This window comes from Scyliorhinus torazame, chromosome 10 (genome assembly GCF_047496885.1).
Source record: "Scyliorhinus torazame isolate Kashiwa2021f chromosome 10, sScyTor2.1, whole genome shotgun sequence".
NCBI lineage: Eukaryota > Metazoa > Chordata > Chondrichthyes > Carcharhiniformes > Scyliorhinidae > Scyliorhinus > Scyliorhinus torazame.
In genome coordinates, this window is record NC_092716.1 from 222,471,447 (window position 1) to 222,492,771 (window position 21,325).

A 21,325-nucleotide genomic window follows, 5' to 3' on the forward strand; every position below is an offset into this window, starting at 1 on the left:
TGAAAGCAAAAATGCAAGGGATACAGGTTGTGATGAAGGTAAGGGGTCAAGCTGGAAAGCAGGAGGTCTATGATTATGCCATCTGCAACTTGTACTTCATGCCAAGCAGTAGAATGAGAAGAAGTGCAATTGGTGCTTAAGTCAGGAACATACTGTTAACTTGAATATTCTTGGTGACATTGGATGCAATGACCTCAGTCACTGTTGGCCCTATAGTGTGCAGCACAATCTCAAAGAAGGTGCATGTGTCCCTGTAGCCTGTTGGTTCTCTACTGCTCCCAGCAACCTGGTCCTTCAGGACAGAGAGAAGAATATCAGTGATTGTGCTGCAATGTGTTTAGGTAGACGTAGAATTTTACGTAGAATTTACAGTGCAGAAGGAGGCCATTCAGCCCATCGAGTCTGCACCGGCTCTTGGAAAGAGCACCCTACCCAAGGTCAACACCTCCACTCTATTCCCCATAACCCAGTAACCCCACACAACACTAAGGGCAATTTATCATGGCCAATCCACTTAACCCGCACATCTTTGGACTGTGGGAGGAAACCGGAGCACCCGGAGGAAACCCACGCACACACGGGGAGGACGTGCAGACTCCGCACAGACAGTGGCCCAAGCTGGAATCGAACCTGGGACCCTGGAGCTGTGAAGCAAGTGTGCTATCCACAATGCTACCGTGCTGCCCCGTGATGTGGAAGTTGAGAGGTGAGTGTGAAGCTCGCTGTTTGAGGGTGAAGTGGAGCATCTGGATATGAGGCTAGTTTGGTTTGCTGAGAGGTGAGTGAAAGAGTTGTGTTCATGATGTGTTAGGTAAGAAATATCACGAGGAGATGAATTCACTGAGCTTGGCGACTCGTGAGGGAGTATTGAATTTTTTCAGTAATCAGGGCCAAGCTTTAGGAATTGATCTCCTTGGCTGTACGCTTCTATTCCTAATAGAGGATCTGCCTTGAGGATATTCTGGCCCTCTATGGAAACATTTCCCTTTTACTCCGCTTGACCTCTTGTAATTAAGGACGTCCAACACATCAGAAAACCTGGGCTGTGGCTCCACTTGCAATCTTCTTGCTTCTCCCAGAGACCTTCTGCGACAGTTCCACCGGCTGCTGTAGTCTGAGAATACCTCCCCTTTATGGGATTTGAAGGTATGCCTCCGGATCATTGGTCCAACACCCTGCAGTTCATTAACATAACCATTATGCTACTGTACTGGGGATCTTATAGAAACATATAAAATTATGAAGGGAATAGATAGGATAGATGCGGGGAGGTTATTCCCACTGGCGGGTGAAAGCAGAACTAGAGGGCATAGCCTCAAAATAAGGGGAAGTAGATTTAGGACTGAGCTTAGGAGGAACTTTTTCACCCAAAGGGTTGTGAATCTATGGAATTCCTTGCTCAGTGAAGCAGTTGAAGCTCCTTCATTAAATGTTTTCAAGATAAAGATAGATAGTTTGTTGAAGAATAAAGGAATAAAGGGTTATGGTGTTCGGGCGGGAAAGTGGAGCTGAGTCCACAAACGATCAGCCATGATCTCATTGAATGGCGGAGCAGGCTCGAGGGGCCAGATGGCCTACTCCTGCTCCTAGTTCTTATGCACACGCTCTTTAACTGAACCGACTTCTGGGCAGTCGCATGAAAGGTGGCTCTCATCTAAGAACTTCAATTAGGGCCTTTTAACCCCAACAAATGGGCCCCCACAGTACTCATAATCCCCCAGACTAACCCCCCATCGACTGCACTGCCAAGCAGGATAGGAAAAAATCAGCCGCCCAGCTGAAAAGCCAGTAAAGACGAGGGGAGGAAAACCTCCGCCTCGGAGCAGGGAACCTTCGGGCAGCACGGTAGCACAGTGGTTAGCACAATTGCTTCACAGGTTTGATTCCCAGCTTGGGTCCCTGCCTCTGCGGAGTCTGCACATTCTCCCCGTGTGTGCGTGGGTTTCCTCCGGATGCTCCGGTTTCCTCCCACAGTCCAAAGATGTGCAGGTTAGGTGGATCGGCCATGATAAATTGCCCTTCGTGTCCAAAATTGCCCTTAGTGTTGGGTGGGGTTACTGGGTTATGGGGATAGGGTGGAGGTGTGGGCTTGGGTGGGGTGCTCTTTCCAAGTGCTGGTGCAGACTCGATGGGCCGAAGGGCCTCCTTCTGCACTGTAAATTCTATGAACTACATGTGGAGGCACAGAACCAGTGAGGGTCGACCCCGCAGAGCTCCCAGCGCAGACCCAGGCACTGAGGAACAGGTTGACGGGCTTCATCACCTCCGTGCTCCAGAGACATAGGGAGGAGATGAAAAAGACCTTCTGGCAGTCATCGAGGCAGCAGTGGAAACTGCGGCGGCCCCCATGAGGGAGGCAATGGACAATATGGAGCAGAAGCTAGAGGCCCAGGATCATATGACATGGGACCTCAAAAACATCCACGGACCAAGTGGACCGGATCGCGGCACTCAAGGCCGAGGTAGGAAGCCTGGCCAAGGCCCAGAAGGGGTTGACGGATAAAGTCGACGACCAGGAGAACCGATTGTGTCAGCAAAACCTGAGAATCGTGGGGCTCACGGAGGGAACAGAGTGGAGAAACCCCACAGAATACAGAGTAGCAATACTCAGGAAGCTGGTCAGCGAGGAAGCACCCGGAGGTAGACCCCACCTCCAGGTCGCTTCGACAACTGCCCAGGTCTATCGTGAGGCTCCACAGGTACCAGGACAAAGAGCGGATCCTGCTGTGGGTGAAGAGCGCAAGAGGGTGCAAGTGGGAAGGACATATTTTTTAATTCATTTATGGGATCTGGGAGTCACTGGATGGACAGCATTTATTGCCCATCTCTAGTTGCCCTTCAGAAGGTCAGAGTGACTGCCCTTGATCAAGGCAGCATTTGAACAAATATGTCATCAAGGAGGTGGAGTCAATGGGAATCGGGGGGAAACTCTCCATTTAATGTTTGTGGAAGGAGAAGCATTCAAGTGGGCTGCTTTGTCTTGGATGGTGTCGAGCTTCTTGAGTGTTGTTGGAGCTGCACTCATCCAGGCAAGTGGAGAGTATTCCATTACACTCCTGACTTGTGCCTTGTAGATGGTGGACAGGCTTTGGAGGGTCAGGAGGTGAGTTACTCGCCGTAGGATTGGCACTGAAGGTGGTGATCGGCAGCAAAATCAGAGCCCTGAGGGACAAGAAAAAGAGGGCAGCCAAACAGTGGCTGATCGACCCCATACTGGATCGGCGGTAAGGCCTCAACCCTGGAACTGCTGGCAGAGAGGAAAGAGCTGCAGATGGAATTTGATCTGCCTTCCAAAGGAGGGCAGTCCACCAGCTCCTACAGGCGTGGAGGGGCCTTCTCCGAACATGGAGACAAGGCTGGCCGCAAGCTGGCACACCAGCTAAGAAAGCAAGCAGCGCCAGTTAGGGACAGAATCGGTAGGACGGTAGCAGATCCAAAAGAGGTTAATGAGGCAAAGCACTGCTAGAGCCGAGCAAAATCGTGGAATGCATTAACTCTATGCAGTCAGGAAAGCGCCGGGACAGGATGGGTTTTACAAAACATTTGCAGAAGCACTGGCCCCGCACTTGGGTGAGTTGTTCCATGACTCACTGTCAAAAGGGGCCCTGTCGCCCATGCTGGCCCAGGCCTCGATCCCATTGACCCCAAAAAGGACAAAGACCTGACAGAGTGTGGATCATACAGACCCATCTCTCTCTTAGCACTAATACAAAAGTCCTCGTGAAGGTGCTGGCGAGACGCCTGGAGAGCCACCTGGCAGAAATGATCGTGGAAGATCAGGCCAGGTTTGTCAAGGGCAGACAACTAACAATGAACATCATGGCCAGGATTCTCCTCTACCCGGCGGGGCGGGGGGTCCCGGCGGGATGGAGTGGCGTGAACCACTCCGGCGTCGGGCCGCCCTAAAGGTGCGTATTTCTCCGCACCTTTAGGGGTCAAGCACGCACCGTGAGGGGCTAGGCCCGTGCCAAAGAACAAAGAACAACAAAGAACAAAGAAATGTACAGCACAGGAACAGGCCCTTCGGCCCTCCAAGCCCGTGCCGACCATACTGCCCGACTAAACTACAATCTTCTACACTTCCTGGGTCCGTATCCTTCTATTCCCATCCTATTCATATATTTGTCAAGATGCCCCTTAAATGTCCCTATCGTCCCTGCCTCCACTACCTCCTCCGGTAGTGAGTTCCAGGCACCCACTACCCTCTGCGTAAAAAACTTGCCTCGTACATCTACTCTAAACTTTGCCCCTCTCACCTTAAACCTATGCCCCCTAGTAATTGACCCCTCTACCCTGGGGAAAAGCCTCTGACTATCCACTCTGTCTATGCCCCTCATAATTTTGTATACCTCTATCAGGTCGCCCCTCAACCTCCTTCGTTCCAGTGAGAACAAACCGAGTTTATTCAATCGCTCCTCATAGCTTATGCCCTCCATACCAGGCAACATTCTGGTAAATCTCTTCTGCACCCTCTCTAAAGCCTCCACATCCTTCTGGTAGTGTGGCGACCAGAATTGAACACTATACTCCAAGTGTGGCCTAACTAAGGTTCTATACAGCTGCAACATGACTTGCCAATTCTTATACTCAATGCCCCGGCCAATGAAGGCAAGCATGCCGTATGCCTTCTTGACTACCTTCTCCACCTGTGTAGCCCCTTTCAGTGATCTGTGGACCTGTACTCCTAGATCTCTTTGACTTTCAATACTCTTGAGGGTTCTACCATTCACTGTATATTCCCTACCTGCATTAGCCCTTCCAAAATGCATTACCTCACATTTGTCCAGGTTAAACTCCATCTGCCATCTCTCCGCCCAAGTCTCCAGACAATCTAAATCCTGCTGTATCCTCAGACAGTCCTCATCGCTATCCGCAATTCCACCAACCTTTGTGTCGTCTGCAAACTTACTAATCAGACCAGTTACATTTTCCTCCAAATCATTTATATATACTACAAAGAGCAAAGGTCCCAGCACTGATCCCTGTGGAACACCACTGGTCACAGCCCTCCAATTAGAAAAGCATCCCTCCATTGCTACCCTCTGCCTTCTATGGCCTAGCCAGTTCTGTATCCACCTTGCCAGTTCACCCCTGATCCCGTGTGACTTCACCTTTTGTACTAGTCTACCATGAGGGACCTTGTCAAAGGCCTTACTGAAGTCCATATAGACAACATCTACTGCCCTACCTGCATCAATCATCTTAGTGACCTCCTCGAAAAACTCTATCAAGTTAGTGAGACACGACCTCCCCTTCACAAAACCGTGCTGCCTCTCACTAATACGTCCATTTGCTTCCAAATGGGAGTAGATCCTGTCTCGAAGAATTCTCTCCAGTAATTTCCCTACCACTGAAGTAAGGCTCACCGGCCTGTAGTTCCCGGGATTATCCCTGCCACCCTTCTTAAACAGAGGAACAACATTGGCTATTCTCCAGTCCTCCGGGACATCCCCTGAAGACAGCGAGGATCCAAAGATTTCTGTCAAGGCCTCAGCAATTTCCTCTCCAGCCTCCTTCAGTATTCTGGGGTAGATCCCATCCGGCCCTGGGGACTTATCTACCTTAATATTTTTTAAGACACCCAACACCTCGTCTTTTTGGATCACAATGTGACCCAGGCTATCTACACCCCCTTCTCCAGACTCAACATCTACCAATTCCTTCTCTTTGGTGAATACTGATGCAAAGTATTCATTTAGTACCTCGCCCATTTCCTCTGGCTCCACACATAGATTCCCTTGCCTATCCTTCAGTGGGCCAACCCTTTCCCTGGCTACCCTCTTGCTTTTTATGTAAGTGTAAAAAGCCTTGGGATTTTCCTTAACCCTATTTGCCAATGACTTTTCATGACCCCTTCTAGCCCTCCTGACTCCTTGCTTAAGTTCCTTCCTACTTTCCTTATATGCCACACAGGCTTCGTCTGTTCCCAGCCTTTTAGCCCTGACAAATGCCTCCTTTTTCTTTTTGACGAGGCCTACAATATCACTCGTCATCCAAGGTTCCCGAAAATTGCCGTATTTATCTTTCTTCCTCACAGGAACATGCCTGTCCTGTATTCCTTTCAACTGACACTTGAAAGCCTCCCACATGTCAGATGTTGATTTGCCCTCAAACATCCGCCCCCAATCTATGTTCTTCAGTTCCCGCCTAATATTGTTATAATTAGCCTTCCCCCAATTTAGCACATTCATCCTCGGACCACTCTTATCCTTGTCCACCAGTACTTTAAAACTTACTGAATTGTGGTCACTGTTAACGAAATGCTCCCCTACTGAAACATCTACCACCTGGCCGGGCTCATTCCCCAATACCAGGTCCAGTACCGCCCCTTCCCTAGTTGGACTGTTTACATATTGTTTTAAGAAGCCCTCCTGGATGCTCCTTACAAACTCTGCCCCGTCTAAGCCCCTGGCACTAAGTGAGTCCCAGTCAATATTGGGGAAGTTGAAGTCTCCCATCACCACAACCCTGTTGTTTTTACTCTTTTCCAAAATCTGTCTACCTATCTGCTCCTCTATCTCCCGCTGGCTGTTGGGAGGCCTGTAGTATACCCCCAACATTGTGACTGCACCCTTCTTATTCCTGATCTCTACCCATATATCCTCACTGCCCTCTGAGGTGTCCTCTCGCTGTATAGCTGTGATACTCTCCTGAACAAGTAGCGCAACTCCGCCTCCCCTTTTACATCCCCCTCTATCCCGCCTGAAACATCTAAATCCTGGAACGTTTAGCTGCCAATCCTGCCCTTCCCTCAACCAGGTCTCTGTAATGGCAACAACATCATAGTTCCAGGTAGTAATCCAAGCTCTAAGTTCATCTGCCTTACCCGTAATGCTCCTTGCATTAAAACATATGCACTTCAGGCCACCAGACCCGCTGTGTTCAGCAACTTCTCCCCGTCTGCTCTGCCTCAGAGCCACACTGTCCCTATTCCCTAGTTCTCCCTCAATGCTCTCACCTTCTGACCTATTGCTCCCGTGCCCACCCCCCTGCCATACTAGTGCCGGAGTGGTTTCCGCTCCACCGGCTGGCATGGAAGGCCTTTGGCGCCACGCCAGCCAGGGCCGAAAGGACTTCGTCGGGCGGCAGAAGTCCACGCATGCGCGGCCGCTGACGTCATCCCCGCGCATGCGCGGGGGGGGGTGTCTCTTACACGACGGCCATCGCGGAGGCTGTGGCCGAGGCGGAGGGAAAAGGGTGCCCCCACGGCACAGGCCTGCCCGCGGATCGTTGGGCCCCGATCGCGGGTCAGGCCACAGTGTGGGCACCCGCCGGGGACAGATCGCCCCGCACCCCCCCCCCCCCAAGGACCCCGGAGCCCTCCCGCGCCGCCTCGTCCCGCCGGTAAGAGAGGTGGTTTGATTCTCGCCGGCGGGACACGCATGACAGCAGCCGGACTTCGGCCCATCGCGGGCCGGATAATCGCGGGGGGGGGGGGCCCACCAACCGACGCGGCGCGATTCCCACCCACACCGAATATCCTGTGCCGGAGAATTCGGCAACTGGCGGGGGCGGGATTCACGCCAGCTCCCGGCGATTCTCCGACCTGGATGCCTGCTGAATGTAATAATGATACTATCTGGGGACGGTGAGAAACCATTTAATTTGATTTGAATGGAGGTACTTGAACGATTTGGGTTTGGAGAAGGGTTCAACGTGTGGGGGAAGCTCCTGTACAGCGCTCCCACGGCAAGCATACAGACGAATGCCACCACCTCCAAATACGTTTGGGCTGCACAGGAGAATGTGGCAGGGGTTCCCATTATCCCCACTCTTGTTCTCACTGGCAATTGAACCACTGGCCATTGTCTTAGATTGGCGGAGTGGTGGACGGGCATTCAGAGAGGGGACAGAGAGAATAGAGTCTCACTCTATGTGGATAACCTTCTCCTCTATGTTTCGAACCCCCTAGCCAGCATGGGAAAGAGTTAGTGAGTTTGATGCCTTCTCAGGTTACAAACTCTACCCGGGAAAGAGCAAAATCTTCCTGGTGAACCCCTGAGAGGGAGGAGCAGAGCTGGAAGAATTACCGTGTAAAATAACCCAAACCAAGTTCAGGTACCAGGGGATCCAAAGAGAAGAGAGAGTACCTAGGATACGCAAGACCATCTTACAGCGAGGGTGACACGTGGGAGACCTGTCCCTACCGAAACTCCTATTCTTCCAGTGGGCTGCCAAATGCGGAGAGGGTGAGGGTGTGTCGAAGGGAATTCGAGGCAGACTGGAGCTGACTGGAGGAGGCCTCCTGCACGTCACTCCAAGTGCTGGCCACCGCACCACTCCCGGAGCCCGGTGGTAGTGGCCATGGAACCAGTTCAAGCACTGTTTCAAGCTTGGTGAGCTGTCCATAGAGGCCCCCATCTGCAACAACCATAGGTTCACACCGGCGAGGGTAGACACCACATTTGGGACATGGAGGGAGGACAGAGAGACACTGAGAGAAGAGGACATGTACGTGGACGATAGACTGGAGACCCTGGTGAACTCTCGGACAGGCTCCAACTCCCGAAAGGGAATGAGCTCCGGTACTTGCGACTTCCTCTGCAAGAGATGCGGAAACACATTTCTGGGCACAATGGAAAGGCTGGACTGGTTAGGGGACAACAAATGTGGAGAAATCCACGGGTAACTCATAAAAATGGTCACGACCCCGCTGGACGAGACCAGATGGAAATGGGGGGAGGAGATGGGCACGGAGATAAGGCGGGGGGGGGGGGACTCTGGGTCAAGGCACTGCACAGGATCAACTCCACCTCCTCTTGCGCTGGGCTGAGCATGTTGCAGCTTAAGGTGGTGCATGGAGCGCACCTCACTGAGACACGCATGAGCGGGTTCTTCCTGCTCTGGCAGGGAAGGGGCAGATGCCTTGATCTTTGCCTTACTGCCAGGCGGAGACTTCTGCTAGGAAGTCAGCAGCACCATCCAGGACCTCGGCATGGCGCTTCAAACCTGGTCGAGTTTCGGAAACTGGAAAAAATTTAATTCTCGATAAGGGGGTCTGAGGATAGATTCCACGACATGTGGGAGAAGTTCACAAACCTCTTCACAGACTGTTCACAAACAGCAACTAACTGGGGGGAGCAGACAGGATGGGAGGGGGATGAGGGATAGGAAGGGGAGGTAGGAAGAGGGGGCAGGGAGTACCGCCTGGACGAAAGGGAGCTCACGTACAGCAGAGAGGAAAATGGGAGGAAGGCCATTTGCAGAAGGGGACACAGATCCCTCCCACACGTGTCAAACCGGGAAGGCGAACCATCCTGACCTCCCTTGAGAACTCAAGGGGGAAACATGCTTCACTCGATGTCTATGTCTATGTATTTACAATGTAAAATCATAGAATCGTAGAATCTACGGCACAGAGACAGGCACTTTGGCCCAAACTGGTCCATGCCAACCAAAAAGCCCATCTAAGCTAACACCATTTGGCCCATCTTCCTCGAAACCTTTCCTATCCATGTATCTGTCCAAATGCCTTTTAAAGGTTGTCAATGTCCGTGCCTCAACCACTTTCTCCAGCAGTTCATTCCACATACGTATCACCCTCTGTGTAAAAAACGTTGGTCCTCAGGTTCCCTTTCATCTTTCTTCTCTTAACTTAAACCTATACCCTCTAGTCCTCGATTCCACAACCGCGGGAAAAAGACTGAATGCATTCATCTTAATCCCTTTGGATTCACCTCCTCTCAGCCAAAGATGACACCTCATTCCCCCTTTTTGTCCTCCTAATTTCCTTCTTGAGTATACTCCTGTATCCCCTGTACACCTCCAGGGAATCTTGATACCAGCTGCTTGTATCTGAGCCATGCCTCCTTCTTTTTCCTGGCCAAAACTTCAATATGTTTTGTCATCCAGGATTCCCTACTCCTGCCAACCTTGACTTCACCCTAACAGGAAAATATAGATTTGTATGTCCTATGGTTTCCACGTATGGAACGATCTACCTGGACTGTACGCAGAACAATACTTTTAATTGTACCTCGGTACACGTGACAACAAATTTAAATCTAAATGCTCTATTAGAGGGATACTTAGAATGGCCTATGGCCTATAAATTGACTTATCTCCGTCCTCTGCTTGAACGTGATGTCTGATTAATGAGTTGGGAAATGGCCCATCTTTAACTTTATCAGGATTTCTTGGGAGGCTAAGCCCTCCTTTAAGATGTTTTCAATGAAATTATGTAGCATTGTTAAGTGTACTCGTTAATCCAATTTTAGTTTTAATTAAATCCTAATTTTGAAGAGCTCCATATTAATGAAAGCAGAATAATTATGCTATATAAAAGATAAACTATAGAATATTATCTATCTTCTAAAATACAGTTTCAAGGTATAAACCTGAAGTAAACCAACTCGGAGTAAGAATCAGCCATTTTGATAAGGGATTGGAGTCACATTTAGACCGGATGAGGATGACAGCTTTTCATCCATGAAAGTCTTTTGTGCATAAATTGGCTTTTTACAATTATCTAACAGCTCCATGGTCACTTTAACCATAGCAGAATTTTATTTTCAGATTTTAAAAAAACGGAATTTAAGTGATCAAACTGCCACAGTGGGATTAAAATGAATTAGCTAGGATTACTAGTGTATTGCTGAAAAGAGAGATATCATCTTGCATTCATCATTTTAAACAATTAAAGCAATTCATACTGCAGGAGAAAGGGTGCTGATTGGTTTGCAAGTCAAGTCTGATTGACCAAGGCCATGGAGAAGGCAACGTGAAACTGTAGATTGCCCAGGTTCCTGGGTAATTCAAAAACAGACTTGGGCCAAACCTTTCCAACCATTCCTGCTGGCGGGTCATCTGATCCCATCAAAGGCGATTCCACCCCCGCAGAAGGCGACCCCCCCCGCCACAGGTTCCCTGTCAGCAAAGGGTGCAAACAACACTGCCAATGGCAGGCCACCTCCACTGCCACAGAACATGTTGGGGAGGGGGGGGGGGGGGCATCCCGCCTTCGTATATATTCATTTTATTTGCAGGGGACATAAGCGCTTCTTATAAGCTTGACTGATGATCTTACATTGGTTGTTAGTGCAGCTATTAGCGCACTCAGGATTGTTCAGCAAGTACTGCTCAATCACAGAACTGATTCATTTAAATTAAAAAATTACCAGAAAACTCATCCCGCGTAACTCCTTGTCCTGTGATACCACTTTGTTTAATCTGGACCACTTTTGCTCTGACTCTCCGCTCCCGCTCTTTTTAAATCACCGTTCTGAATCTCAGCTCCTGCTATTTTTAAATTTCTGCTCTGACTCACACCTCCCGCTCTTTTTAAATTTCTGCTCTGACTCACACCTCCCGCTCTTTTTAAATTTCTGCTCTGACTCACACCTCCCGCTCTTTTTAAATTTCTGCTATGACTCTCAGCTCCCGCTCTTTTGTAAATCATCGCTCTGACTCTCACCATGGAGCACATGTGTATTTGTTCTAAAATCTGCTAAAAACCCAAAGTGGCTCTATTGTGACTTATTAGAAATGACACTTTGAAGTGTACAAGGATGTTGGTAAGGTTGTGCTCGTTATTTATCTTGGAGATTGACCACAGCCTATAACAGCCTTTAGAACAAATTACAGTGGCCTTCCTACACTGAAGATTTCACAATGAGATTTTATGTGTGACACGCCCTTTTGAGCAAGGTTACAGTTAATCATATTTATCGCACTTCCAGTAGCTGTTACTAATAAAATGTTTCAACAGCAAAGGCAAGGTGAGGAATCAGCCTACGTTCAGCCATGATAATGACTAGGGCCTAAATTATGCAGCCTTTAAAAAGCAAGCACATTATTTATTTCTGCTGTAACCTATGGAAATAAATAGATATTACATTTATCCAGATAGAAAATTGTGATGTGGAGATCATTGTGGGACCAGGAAGTTATTCATTTCCTTGCTATGTATTTCATACCTTATCAAACTGCTGTAAAGGTAGCATTCCCGTACCAGCCTCCCTGAACAGGCGCCGGAATGTGGCGACTAGGGGCTTTTCACAGTAACTTCATTTGAAGCCTACTTGTGACAATAAGCGAGTTTCGTTTCATTTCCACAGAACCAGTGCATAGGGATAATTTTAAACTTGCTGGGCTGGAAATCTTTGGGATTGGTTGGCGTCAGTTTGCCTAATGTTTCTTTGTTGACTTCAATAGCAAGATTGGGCCCTTATGTAAAACCAGCATTGCACTCGTGATGCTGTCAGTTTTACATGGGTTGGATTAACATTGCCGCCTATTATTTACAGAGTTCCCTTGAAGGTACAGCATTCTTCTCATTTGTTTTCATGAGCTGGACTTGCATAGCATCTTCAAATCAACACAAGTTTATTTCAGGAAAGTGTCTGAAAGGATGGGTCTAGAATTGTGCTGAATGCTTTGCAAACTGGTGCGTTGCTGAAATGTGATTGACAGGAATGATGGTGATGGATCTATGCTAGTAAAATACTGAACAAACCCCATAACATGAGGTATATGCGGAATGTGAGCTAGTTTATTGAAGGTTTGATTAAGAAAGAACACCCTTAACAATAAAGAGCTTTCTTTTGAAAGGAATCCCTAATCGAGGAACTCGATAATTTTTCTAAATGTCAAATTTGTTCATTTATTTCTATTAAGTCTAGACGTGAAAAAGTAGAACAAGGGAATCTGGAATTTACTTGGCGTAAATGTCATGCTTAGACATTTGTAAGCAATCCTGAAGGGCTTTAAATAGTTACGAGTTCTGAAGTATACAAGGGCCACATGTTGCTTCCTCCAAGCCTGTCCACTAGGCTCACCTGAGGAGAATGATGGAGCAGTTAGTTTGAAGGCCTGCAAATTTGATGAAACAGTATTTTCAGCTTAACTGCTGAGGATCAGAATGCATTGTTATTCCTTGTGTTTTGTAGCATAGGTGAAAACACTGTACACTTCCTCTTTCATTAACCAACATTACCAACATTACTACAAACTATTGCCATCAATGAAATAAGGAAAGTTCAGAGCAAAATAAGAGGGTTTAAAAACACACGGGAGAATGCTTCAGTAAAAGGGTTACTCTAGAACGATAACATAGGGTAAAATAGATTTTCCTAACAATTATGGAAGACGAAACACTGGCGAAAAAGAGTGGAAATTAGAAGATACCTGTTCACTATATATTTTAACCCTCTCTGGAAGACCTGATATACCTGCTCAAATACACCGAAGCGATACCATCTTAATGGTGATGCTTCTTACTCTAGCACCATCTTGATGCGCTTCCTCAGTACACCTTTATCTTTGTATGTGTTTTTTTGCTTACTGACAGAAATATTTACATTAGATTCATCTCTGACTTGGTCGTCAACATCACTGAGTTTCTCAAAGCCGATGTCGCATTTCTCCACTATAATAGCTGGGTTATCATCTTCATACTCGCTGTCTTCACACTGGAGTTCTTCCACTTCAATACTGTCAGTCTGGCTGCTCACACCAATCTGCTGATGATCTGGTGCTTGATATTTTTTATTTTGTCTAATTTTATCTTCTATTGTTTCACTTGAGGAACAGCCATCTTCCATTGTGCCTATTCTTTCTGCCAACTCCTCCGCAGAAAGCTCATTAGACTCAGAATAATTGGGGTAGGTGTCACACTGGCAGCTGCATTCGGATTGACAGTAATGCTGGTATGTTTCTTCAGGATAACCTTAAGGGGAAAAAAATCCATTATTATTGGTTTTAAACTGTATCAAGTTAAATTATAATTTTGTTTTGGATAACAAAAGAAAGCGTTTAAAGTACGATCTGGTTTCCCTCATGTTGTGTTATGTAATTTGGAATAACACAAGCTGCCACTTGATGCAGTTTTGAGTAAAAGATGCTCCAGACTTTGAAGTGAGTTCAATGTGTTTGATTGGACTATTAGCACAGTTCTCAATGAGTTCGACTCTCTGCTAATCTGAATGTACTAACTCAGTCTAACTGAACCAGCCTTGCTCTAAGCCACGTGCTGGGGTGTGATGCTGAGGATACACCCTGGCTCACTCTGTAGATGTTGGTCTGTGGAAAGAGGCTGGGTGTGAGTGCCTCATCCCTTTTATAGTGAGATACCACCCGAGTGTCCTGACTGCTCATTGGTCGTGTCCTATTCTATGTGCTCATTAGCTGCATGTTTGCATATCATGACATCTCCCCTTTTTTTAAGTTTTGTTGGCGTATGTGAATGTATTTACGTGTGAATGAGTCTGTCTAACGTGACTGACGGAGGACAACAGAACAGAGCAAACAAAACAAACGTTCACAAGTCCAGTCTCTGAGGCTTGTGTCTGATCCTGGTCGACCGCCGGAGAGGCGGCGGAGGGGACGACGGCGCCTTGACAGGCGGGATGGAAGCCTGACTGGTGGCCTCGTGGTGCGAGATTTCAGGAGGTGGCAATTCAACATATGGAAATGGAGGAGAAAGTGATTGCGGGCAGGCAACTTTGCGCAGTGCCGTTCGATTCCTTCGCACGATGGAGCCATTAGCCATACGTACAACATAAGAGCGGGGCGCGGCCTGTCGACCAACGACAGCCGGGGCAGACCACCCACCATCTGGTATCTTGATCACCACAGTGTCTGCCCGGGATAGCACGGCCAGATCAGTGGCATGGGCATCATAGCCCTGCTTTTGACGGTCTCTGAGTTGCTTCATCTTCTGCAGCACCGGGAGGTGATCCAGGTTGGGCAGGTGTATGGCTGGAAGCATCATCCGCTGGTCCCTGTTCATCAGGAGTTGAGCCAGCGACATGCCAGTGGACAGTGGGGTTGCCCTGTACGCGAGCAGTGCAAGGTGTATGTCGGAAGCAGAGTCCACAGCCTTGCAGATGAGCTATTTCACAATGTGCACCCCTTTCTCGACTTTTCCATTGGACTGCGGATAGTGCGGACTGGAGGTGACATGCTGGAAATTGTATGACCTGGCAAATGTGGACCATTCTCGACTGCTAAAGCACGGGCTATTGTCGCTCATGACGGTGATTGGGATACCATGCCTTGAGAACGTCTCCTTACATGCTTTGATGATGGTCCGAGAGGTGAGGTATGGTCGGCACAGGCTTGGAGGGCCGAAGGGCCTGTTCCTGTGCTGGACATTTCTTTGTTCTTTGTTCTTCAGCACCTCAGGGTAATTTGAGAAATAGTCGATGATCAATACGTAGTCGCGACCATTCGCATGAAAGAGGCCGATGCCAACCTTGGACCATGGAGAGGTCACTATGTCATGCTGTTGGAGCGTCTCCTTGCTCTGCGCTGGCTGGAACCGCTGACAGGTAGCACAGTTCAGGACCATGTTCGTGATGTCCTGGCTGATGTCAGGCCAGTAGGCAGCTTGCCAGGCTCTGCGTCTGCACTTCTCGATACCCAGGTGTCCCTCATGAATCTGGCACAGCACCAAGCTCTGGAGACTGAGCGGAATGACAATCCTGTCCAGCTTGAGGAGGATACCATCAATCACCATCAGGTCATCCTTCACATTGTAAAATTGTGGGCACTGCCCTTTCTGCCAGCCATTGGTGAGGTTGTGGATGACGCGCTGCAAGAGGGGGTTTTGGCTGTCTCATCACGGATGAGAACTACCTTCTCATCTGTCGCTGGGAGAGTGCTAGCACATAGCTGCACCTGCGATTCGATGTGCTGGATCATCTGCTCCATGATGCGATGGAATCTCTCCGATGCCGAGATGATGCCAAATGGGATGCGATTGTAGCAGTATCTGCCAAAAGGCGTGTTGAAGGTGCAGAGCCTTCTGCTGGACTCTTCCAGCTGGATTTGCCAAAATCCCTGTGATGCATCCAATTTGGTGAAGAAGCGCGCATGTGCCATCTCACTCGTGAGTTCCTCCCGCTTCGGAATGGGATAGTGTTCCCGCATGATATTCTTGTTGAGATCCTTGGGGTCAATGCAGATGCACAGGTCCCTCGAAGGCTTCTTTACGCACACCATCGAGCTGACCCAGTCAGTCGGTTCGGTTACCTTGGATATGATGCCTTTTTGCTGAAGATCCTTGAGCTGTGCCTTCAGGCGCTCCCTTAGCGGAGCAGGGACTCGTTGTGGTGCGTGGACCACTGGCTTGGCATCAGGTCGTAGCAGAATCTTGTATCGATACGGCAGCGTGCCCATCCCATTAAACACATCTGGATACTGGGTGAGGATGTCGTCGATGCCGGCCTGAAGATCCACACAGGAGGATGTCGAGGTGTAAACCCTTTGAACGAGGTTCAGCTGCTTGCAGGCGTGCGCACCTAGTAGGGCTGCTCTGTCCGGCTTAACAATTTCAAAGCGTAACCGTTCTTGTGTGTGCCGGTTGGATACGTGCAGATGGCAGGATCCATGTGCCGTGATGGCATTCCTGTTGTAATCCAGGAGCCTGCAGGCAGCTGGAAGGACCGTGGGGGGCTTCTTAATGCGTCTGACGTCTGCCTGAGAGAGGAGATTGGCAGAGGCACCTGTGTCCAGCTTGAACTGGATCGGGCAGTGGTTGACCTTCATCACTGCTCGCCATTCGTCCTCGGAATCCACAGCTATGATTGATTGGACTTGCGATGTGTCTGTGTGGCATATTCACACGTTGTAATAATGCCCACAGGGTAAGCGTTGTCCAGGCATTCATCATCTGGATCCGTTGCACTGCCAGGATCAGAATCCTGTAGGTGTTGTTACACACTCCGGATGCGTCGTCGTCGGAATTGGGAGCGCTGGCTCCTGACTGATGGTGCAGATCTGCACAGGGCTGCATAGTGGCCTGGATTCCTGCAGTTTAAAGAGTGTCTGCCTCTTGCAGGGCAGTGTTTCTTTAAATGGGCGGTGCCACAGTTCAAACACGTCATGACGTCGGCGTCCTGACGCTCCGTGCGTCGTTGCACATGCGCAGTGCTGTTCTCAGGCTTTTGCACCTGCGCAGTGCGGGTTTCGGCCGCTTCGTTATCCCGTTCGCATCGCGCATGCGTCGGGCCCCGGGAAGAGCGCGCGAAATGGACGCTTTTGTCAATGTTGAGGCGCTGCATCCGGGAGATAGCCTGCACATTCTCCGCCTCGTGGGAAGCTAGTCTATCATTTTCTGCCGTTTTGTACTGGGAATTGCGATTTTTAGCGTGCTCATGCACTGTGCATGTTTCAATCGCGACTGGCAGTCATATGCTTGATCTTCAGTAACTGCTCTCTCAGAGGATCAGAGTGAACTCCAAAAACGATTTGGTCTCTGATCATGGAGTCAGTAGATCACCGAAGTTGCAGGATTGCATTAGCAGTCTAAGGTTAGTTAATTATGAGGTGAAGGATTCGTCTTTATCTTGCAATCGCTGCTTGAATATGTAGCGCTCGAAGATTTTGTTGGTGTCCACCTCACAGTGGCTGTCAAACTTGTCCAGGATGGGCTGAAACTTTGTCTTGTCCAGGTCTTCGACAAAGTGAAAGGAGTTGAATATTTCCAAGGCGTGATCACCCGCTGTGGTGAGGAAAATAGCTATCTTCCGTGCATCAGACTCACCATTGAGGTCTGATACTTCGACGTAAAGCTGAAATTTCTGCCAGAATGTCCGCCAGTTGGCACTGAGATCACCGGACGTCCTGAGCTGGTGAGGAGCCGGAATCTTTTCCATTGTGCCGGTATACATTCGCTGGTCGTCACGGATCTTGCTGAGTTGGACTAACTAGATTGAACAGACTCCTGGTATCATGTTGTGTTATGTAATTTGGAATAACACAAGCTGCCACTTGATGCAGTTTTGAGTAAAAGATGCTCCAGACTTTGAAGTGAGTTCAATATGTTTTATTGAACTATTAGCACAGTTCTCAATGAGTTCGACTCTCTGCCAATCTAAATATAGTAACTCAGTCTAACTGAACGAGCCTTGCTCTAAGCCACGTGCTGGGGTGTGATGCTGAGGATACACCCTGTCTCATTCTGTAGATGTTGGTCTGTAGAAAGAGGCGGAATGTGAGTGCCTCATCCCTTTTATAGTGAGATACCACCCCTGAGTGTCCTGACTGCTCATTGGTCGTGTCCTATTCTATGTGTTCATTAGCTGCATGTTTGCGTATCATGACAACTCACACTTTGCTTGAAATAGGAACATGCGTCATGAGTTTATAAACGGAAGTGATCCACTAAAATAAGTTCTGACTCCAGCGAGGTTAAATCAGGCCATGTAGTGACTCTTATTTAGGGCTATCTTGCTTTTTAAGACCCCAAAATAGGGGCCAGGAAACATGTACCCACTGCGACATCTTGGTAAAGTGTACAAGAAGTGTACTTTACCACACCTAAAGCAATATGCAGTTGACGGATCTACCACCTGCTCCTGCTGGTTCAACTTGGGTTTGTCAACCCTAAGCATCAGCTAAATAAGAAAATGTCCTCACTAATTGCTGCTGTTCCTGGTCCACACATCCCCCACATCCACACCCCAACTTCCATCCTTCCCCCAAACCATGACGACCAGACCAAGCAATCTTCCTACCCACCCCTTCCTATGGCAAATTCCACCTCCCTCCCACCCACCCCAACAGCAAACTCAGGGCCCCTCTGCCTCCCTCCCCAGCTCCCCCAACAGCAGAACCCAGGTGTCTGATTCAGTTATCCATGGGTCACTACCTCAACATGTCCCACATTAGGTTACTTGCTATATTATGTGTTTACATAACTTTTTAATTTTGATAGGTGGCTCTTTGAGGGCTGTCAGGGTGTACTGTATGGCACCCTCTTCGTTACATAATGTGGAATTTACAAGGCAAATTTAGAGCGGGAACTCGTATTCCGTGCCAACTGAAGACTGTTAGATTTACCCTAATTGGTGCAAGTAAAATCTCACTGTGCTCCAGGCCTTGTGCTGACACTGTGGGATCAAAAAAGAGGCCCTTACATTAACTAATAATGCAAACGTCCCACTAGACTGTTTGAATACACCTCCTCTGAATTAGTTTACTGAACATGCATTCGTTGCTCTGTGCACTGTAAGTATGAGAGATTTTCCTCTACCTTCCCAATCCTCCGTGTATGGGGATTCCTCTGCCTCTTTCTCGGGGCTGATGCCTTCAATGAATTTCCCCTTTTTAATGACACTTGTGATGTCCTTCAGATGTCTCAGTAACTTTTCTTCCTGTTCAGTAGTGACACTTGTGATCCTTCAACACACACAAAAGGATGGACATCCTGTCAAGATGTGATTCAGCAACCTAATGTTCGAACATTTTCCTCACCATCCCCAAATATTGTTGCACTTAATCAACACAGGCCCAGCATTAAAGGAAAACTTAGATAATTGTAGCGGGCTTGGATTGGAGATGGGGAGGGGTGGAGAGAAGCTGCAAAATGATGGTGGCTCATGGTGAGGATGCGAGTGAGCTGAGAGATGGTTCTGACAGAATGGAGAGGGAGGTGACAACTGTGTGGTGAGTCTCAACTTTTAACACAATGAAATCCACAAACTCCTTCACTTTGGCGATCAACGTAAGGGCTGAGTGACCAAGCAAAGAATATAGGGAATTTTCTTTTTATCACAAAAGGATTATTGTTGCCCTTTAGGAAGATCCTGGAGCCAAGCAGGTTTGAGCATTTAAAATATTTATTAGTGAATATGACATGGGCATCGCTGGCTAGCATTTTCTGCCCATCCCTAATCGCTCTTGAGAAGATGGTGGTGAGGTACCTTGTTGAACTGCTGCAGTCCATGTGCTGTACGAACACCTACAGCACTGTTAGAAAGGGAACTCCATACATTTGACCCAGCAACAATATGGTTCCAAGTCTGCATGGTGCATGGCTTAGAGAACCTGGAGGTGGAGGTATTCCCATACATCTACCGCCCTAGACCATAGGTGGTTGAAGTTTGGAAGGTGCTGTCAAAGGAGCCTTGGTGAGTTCTGCAGTGCATCTTGTAGGAGGTACACACTGCTGCTACTGTGCACCTTTTATGGAGGAGGTGAACACTGAAGGTGGTGGATGGAATGCCAATCAAGTGGACTTACTTCTTTTAGATTGTACCCACTTTGAGCTTTTGCCATCCAAGTAAGTGGAGAATATTCCATCACACTCCTGCCTTGTACCTTGTAGGTGGTGAACAGGCTTTGGGAGTCAGGTGAGTTACTCTCCACAGGATTTTCCAGCTCTGACCTGCTCTTGCAGCTACAGTATTTACATTAAGTAATGGGTTAAGAGACATTTCAGTTAGTTGTCGCATTTATGTTAAGTATCCAATAATTGACACTGATATGTAAAGAGGCTTCAGGTGACCTTTGTGTCAGGTGATGTGAAAATAGAGTTTTGTGCAGAGTTTTTAAAGTGAAATAAAGGTGTTTGTAAAAAGGAGAAGTACCTTTGACTCTTTATACAACAGCAGCCAAAACGTCTAACAAATGGTAGCAGAGGATCGTTGTTGTGCAAATGTGAAGGGTTGAAAGATACAACTTTTCCAGACCAAACCAAGGAGTGTGTGAGAAGAAAAAAAAAGATGATATATGGCAGAACCTAGGATAAAGATGGCCAGATATGACTACCCCCCCCCTTATTTTCTGAAAGGGGATCGTACGACCAATGGAGAAGTGCAGTAGTTATGTGGACTAAGGCAACTGCATTGGGAAAGAGAAAACAAGGTATGGCATTGGCTCTTTCTCTTATGGCAGTAACATCCGGAGCAAAGTGTTTTCTGAGCTGGAATTGGAAGAGTTAAGACTCAGAAGGTGGTCTGGATTCTCTATTACGTTATATGGATAAGATTTATAAAAAGGATGACTTGTTAAGTGCGTATGAAGCATGGTCGGATTTTGATAGGTTCCGGAAAATAGAGGATTTCTCCATGGAAGACTATATAATGGAATTTGGCAGACTATATAAAAGGCTGCAGAAACACAACCTGGAATTTCCACAGTCTGTATTGGCCTTTAAATTACTTGACTGTGCTGGAGTGAGCAACATGGATAGGCTCCTGGTTTTGACAGGAGTTCAGTTTACTGAGAAGGATACCTTATTCGATCATATGACAGAAGCTTTAAAAATGTTTCTGGGGAAACATTTGATTCCAATGGCTCTGATGACCCAAATAAGTCAGTCTGCAATAAAGCAGAATATGGAAGATACACTACTAACAAGATGGTGAAATCGCATGGCTACAAACAGGTTCCAAGGCTATAGAAGGAGATCGGGACCCGGAAATTCTGAAGACAGAAACCCAATTAGAACCTACAATAGGAAGATGAACTCCAGAAATGCCCGGGGTATGATAAATCGATGTGACTCTCAATACCATTATGCTTTCAACTGTCCAACACGTTATAATAGTGTTGGAAGTGACACATGACACGGAAGAGTCAGAAGAGGAAAAAGATAGTG

The 21,325-nt window shown here is 47.9% G+C and overlaps 1 protein-coding gene across 3 annotated transcripts in view; it reads right to left on the reverse strand.

Annotated features, from left to right (window-relative positions):
• The window catches only part of ric3a (RIC3 acetylcholine receptor chaperone a), a 161,229-nt gene that overhangs the window by 3,553 nt on the left and 136,351 nt on the right, over positions 1 to 21,325 (reverse strand). Inside the window, exons 5-7 of one of the 3 annotated variants that reach the window (XM_072466439.1) lie at positions 18,977 to 19,122; positions 13,299 to 13,666; positions 6 to 1,175 (exon numbers count right to left, since the gene is read on the reverse strand). In XM_072466439.1, the coding sequence (XP_072322540.1) occupies positions 885 to 1,175; positions 13,299 to 13,666; positions 18,977 to 19,122 (805 nt within the window). In that variant the 3' untranslated portion in view covers positions 6 to 884. Of the gene's footprint in view, positions 1 to 5; positions 1,176 to 12,470; positions 13,667 to 18,976; positions 19,123 to 21,325 lie in introns of those variants that run through there. The other 2 variants (XM_072466441.1, XM_072466440.1) reach the window with 2 other exon arrangements.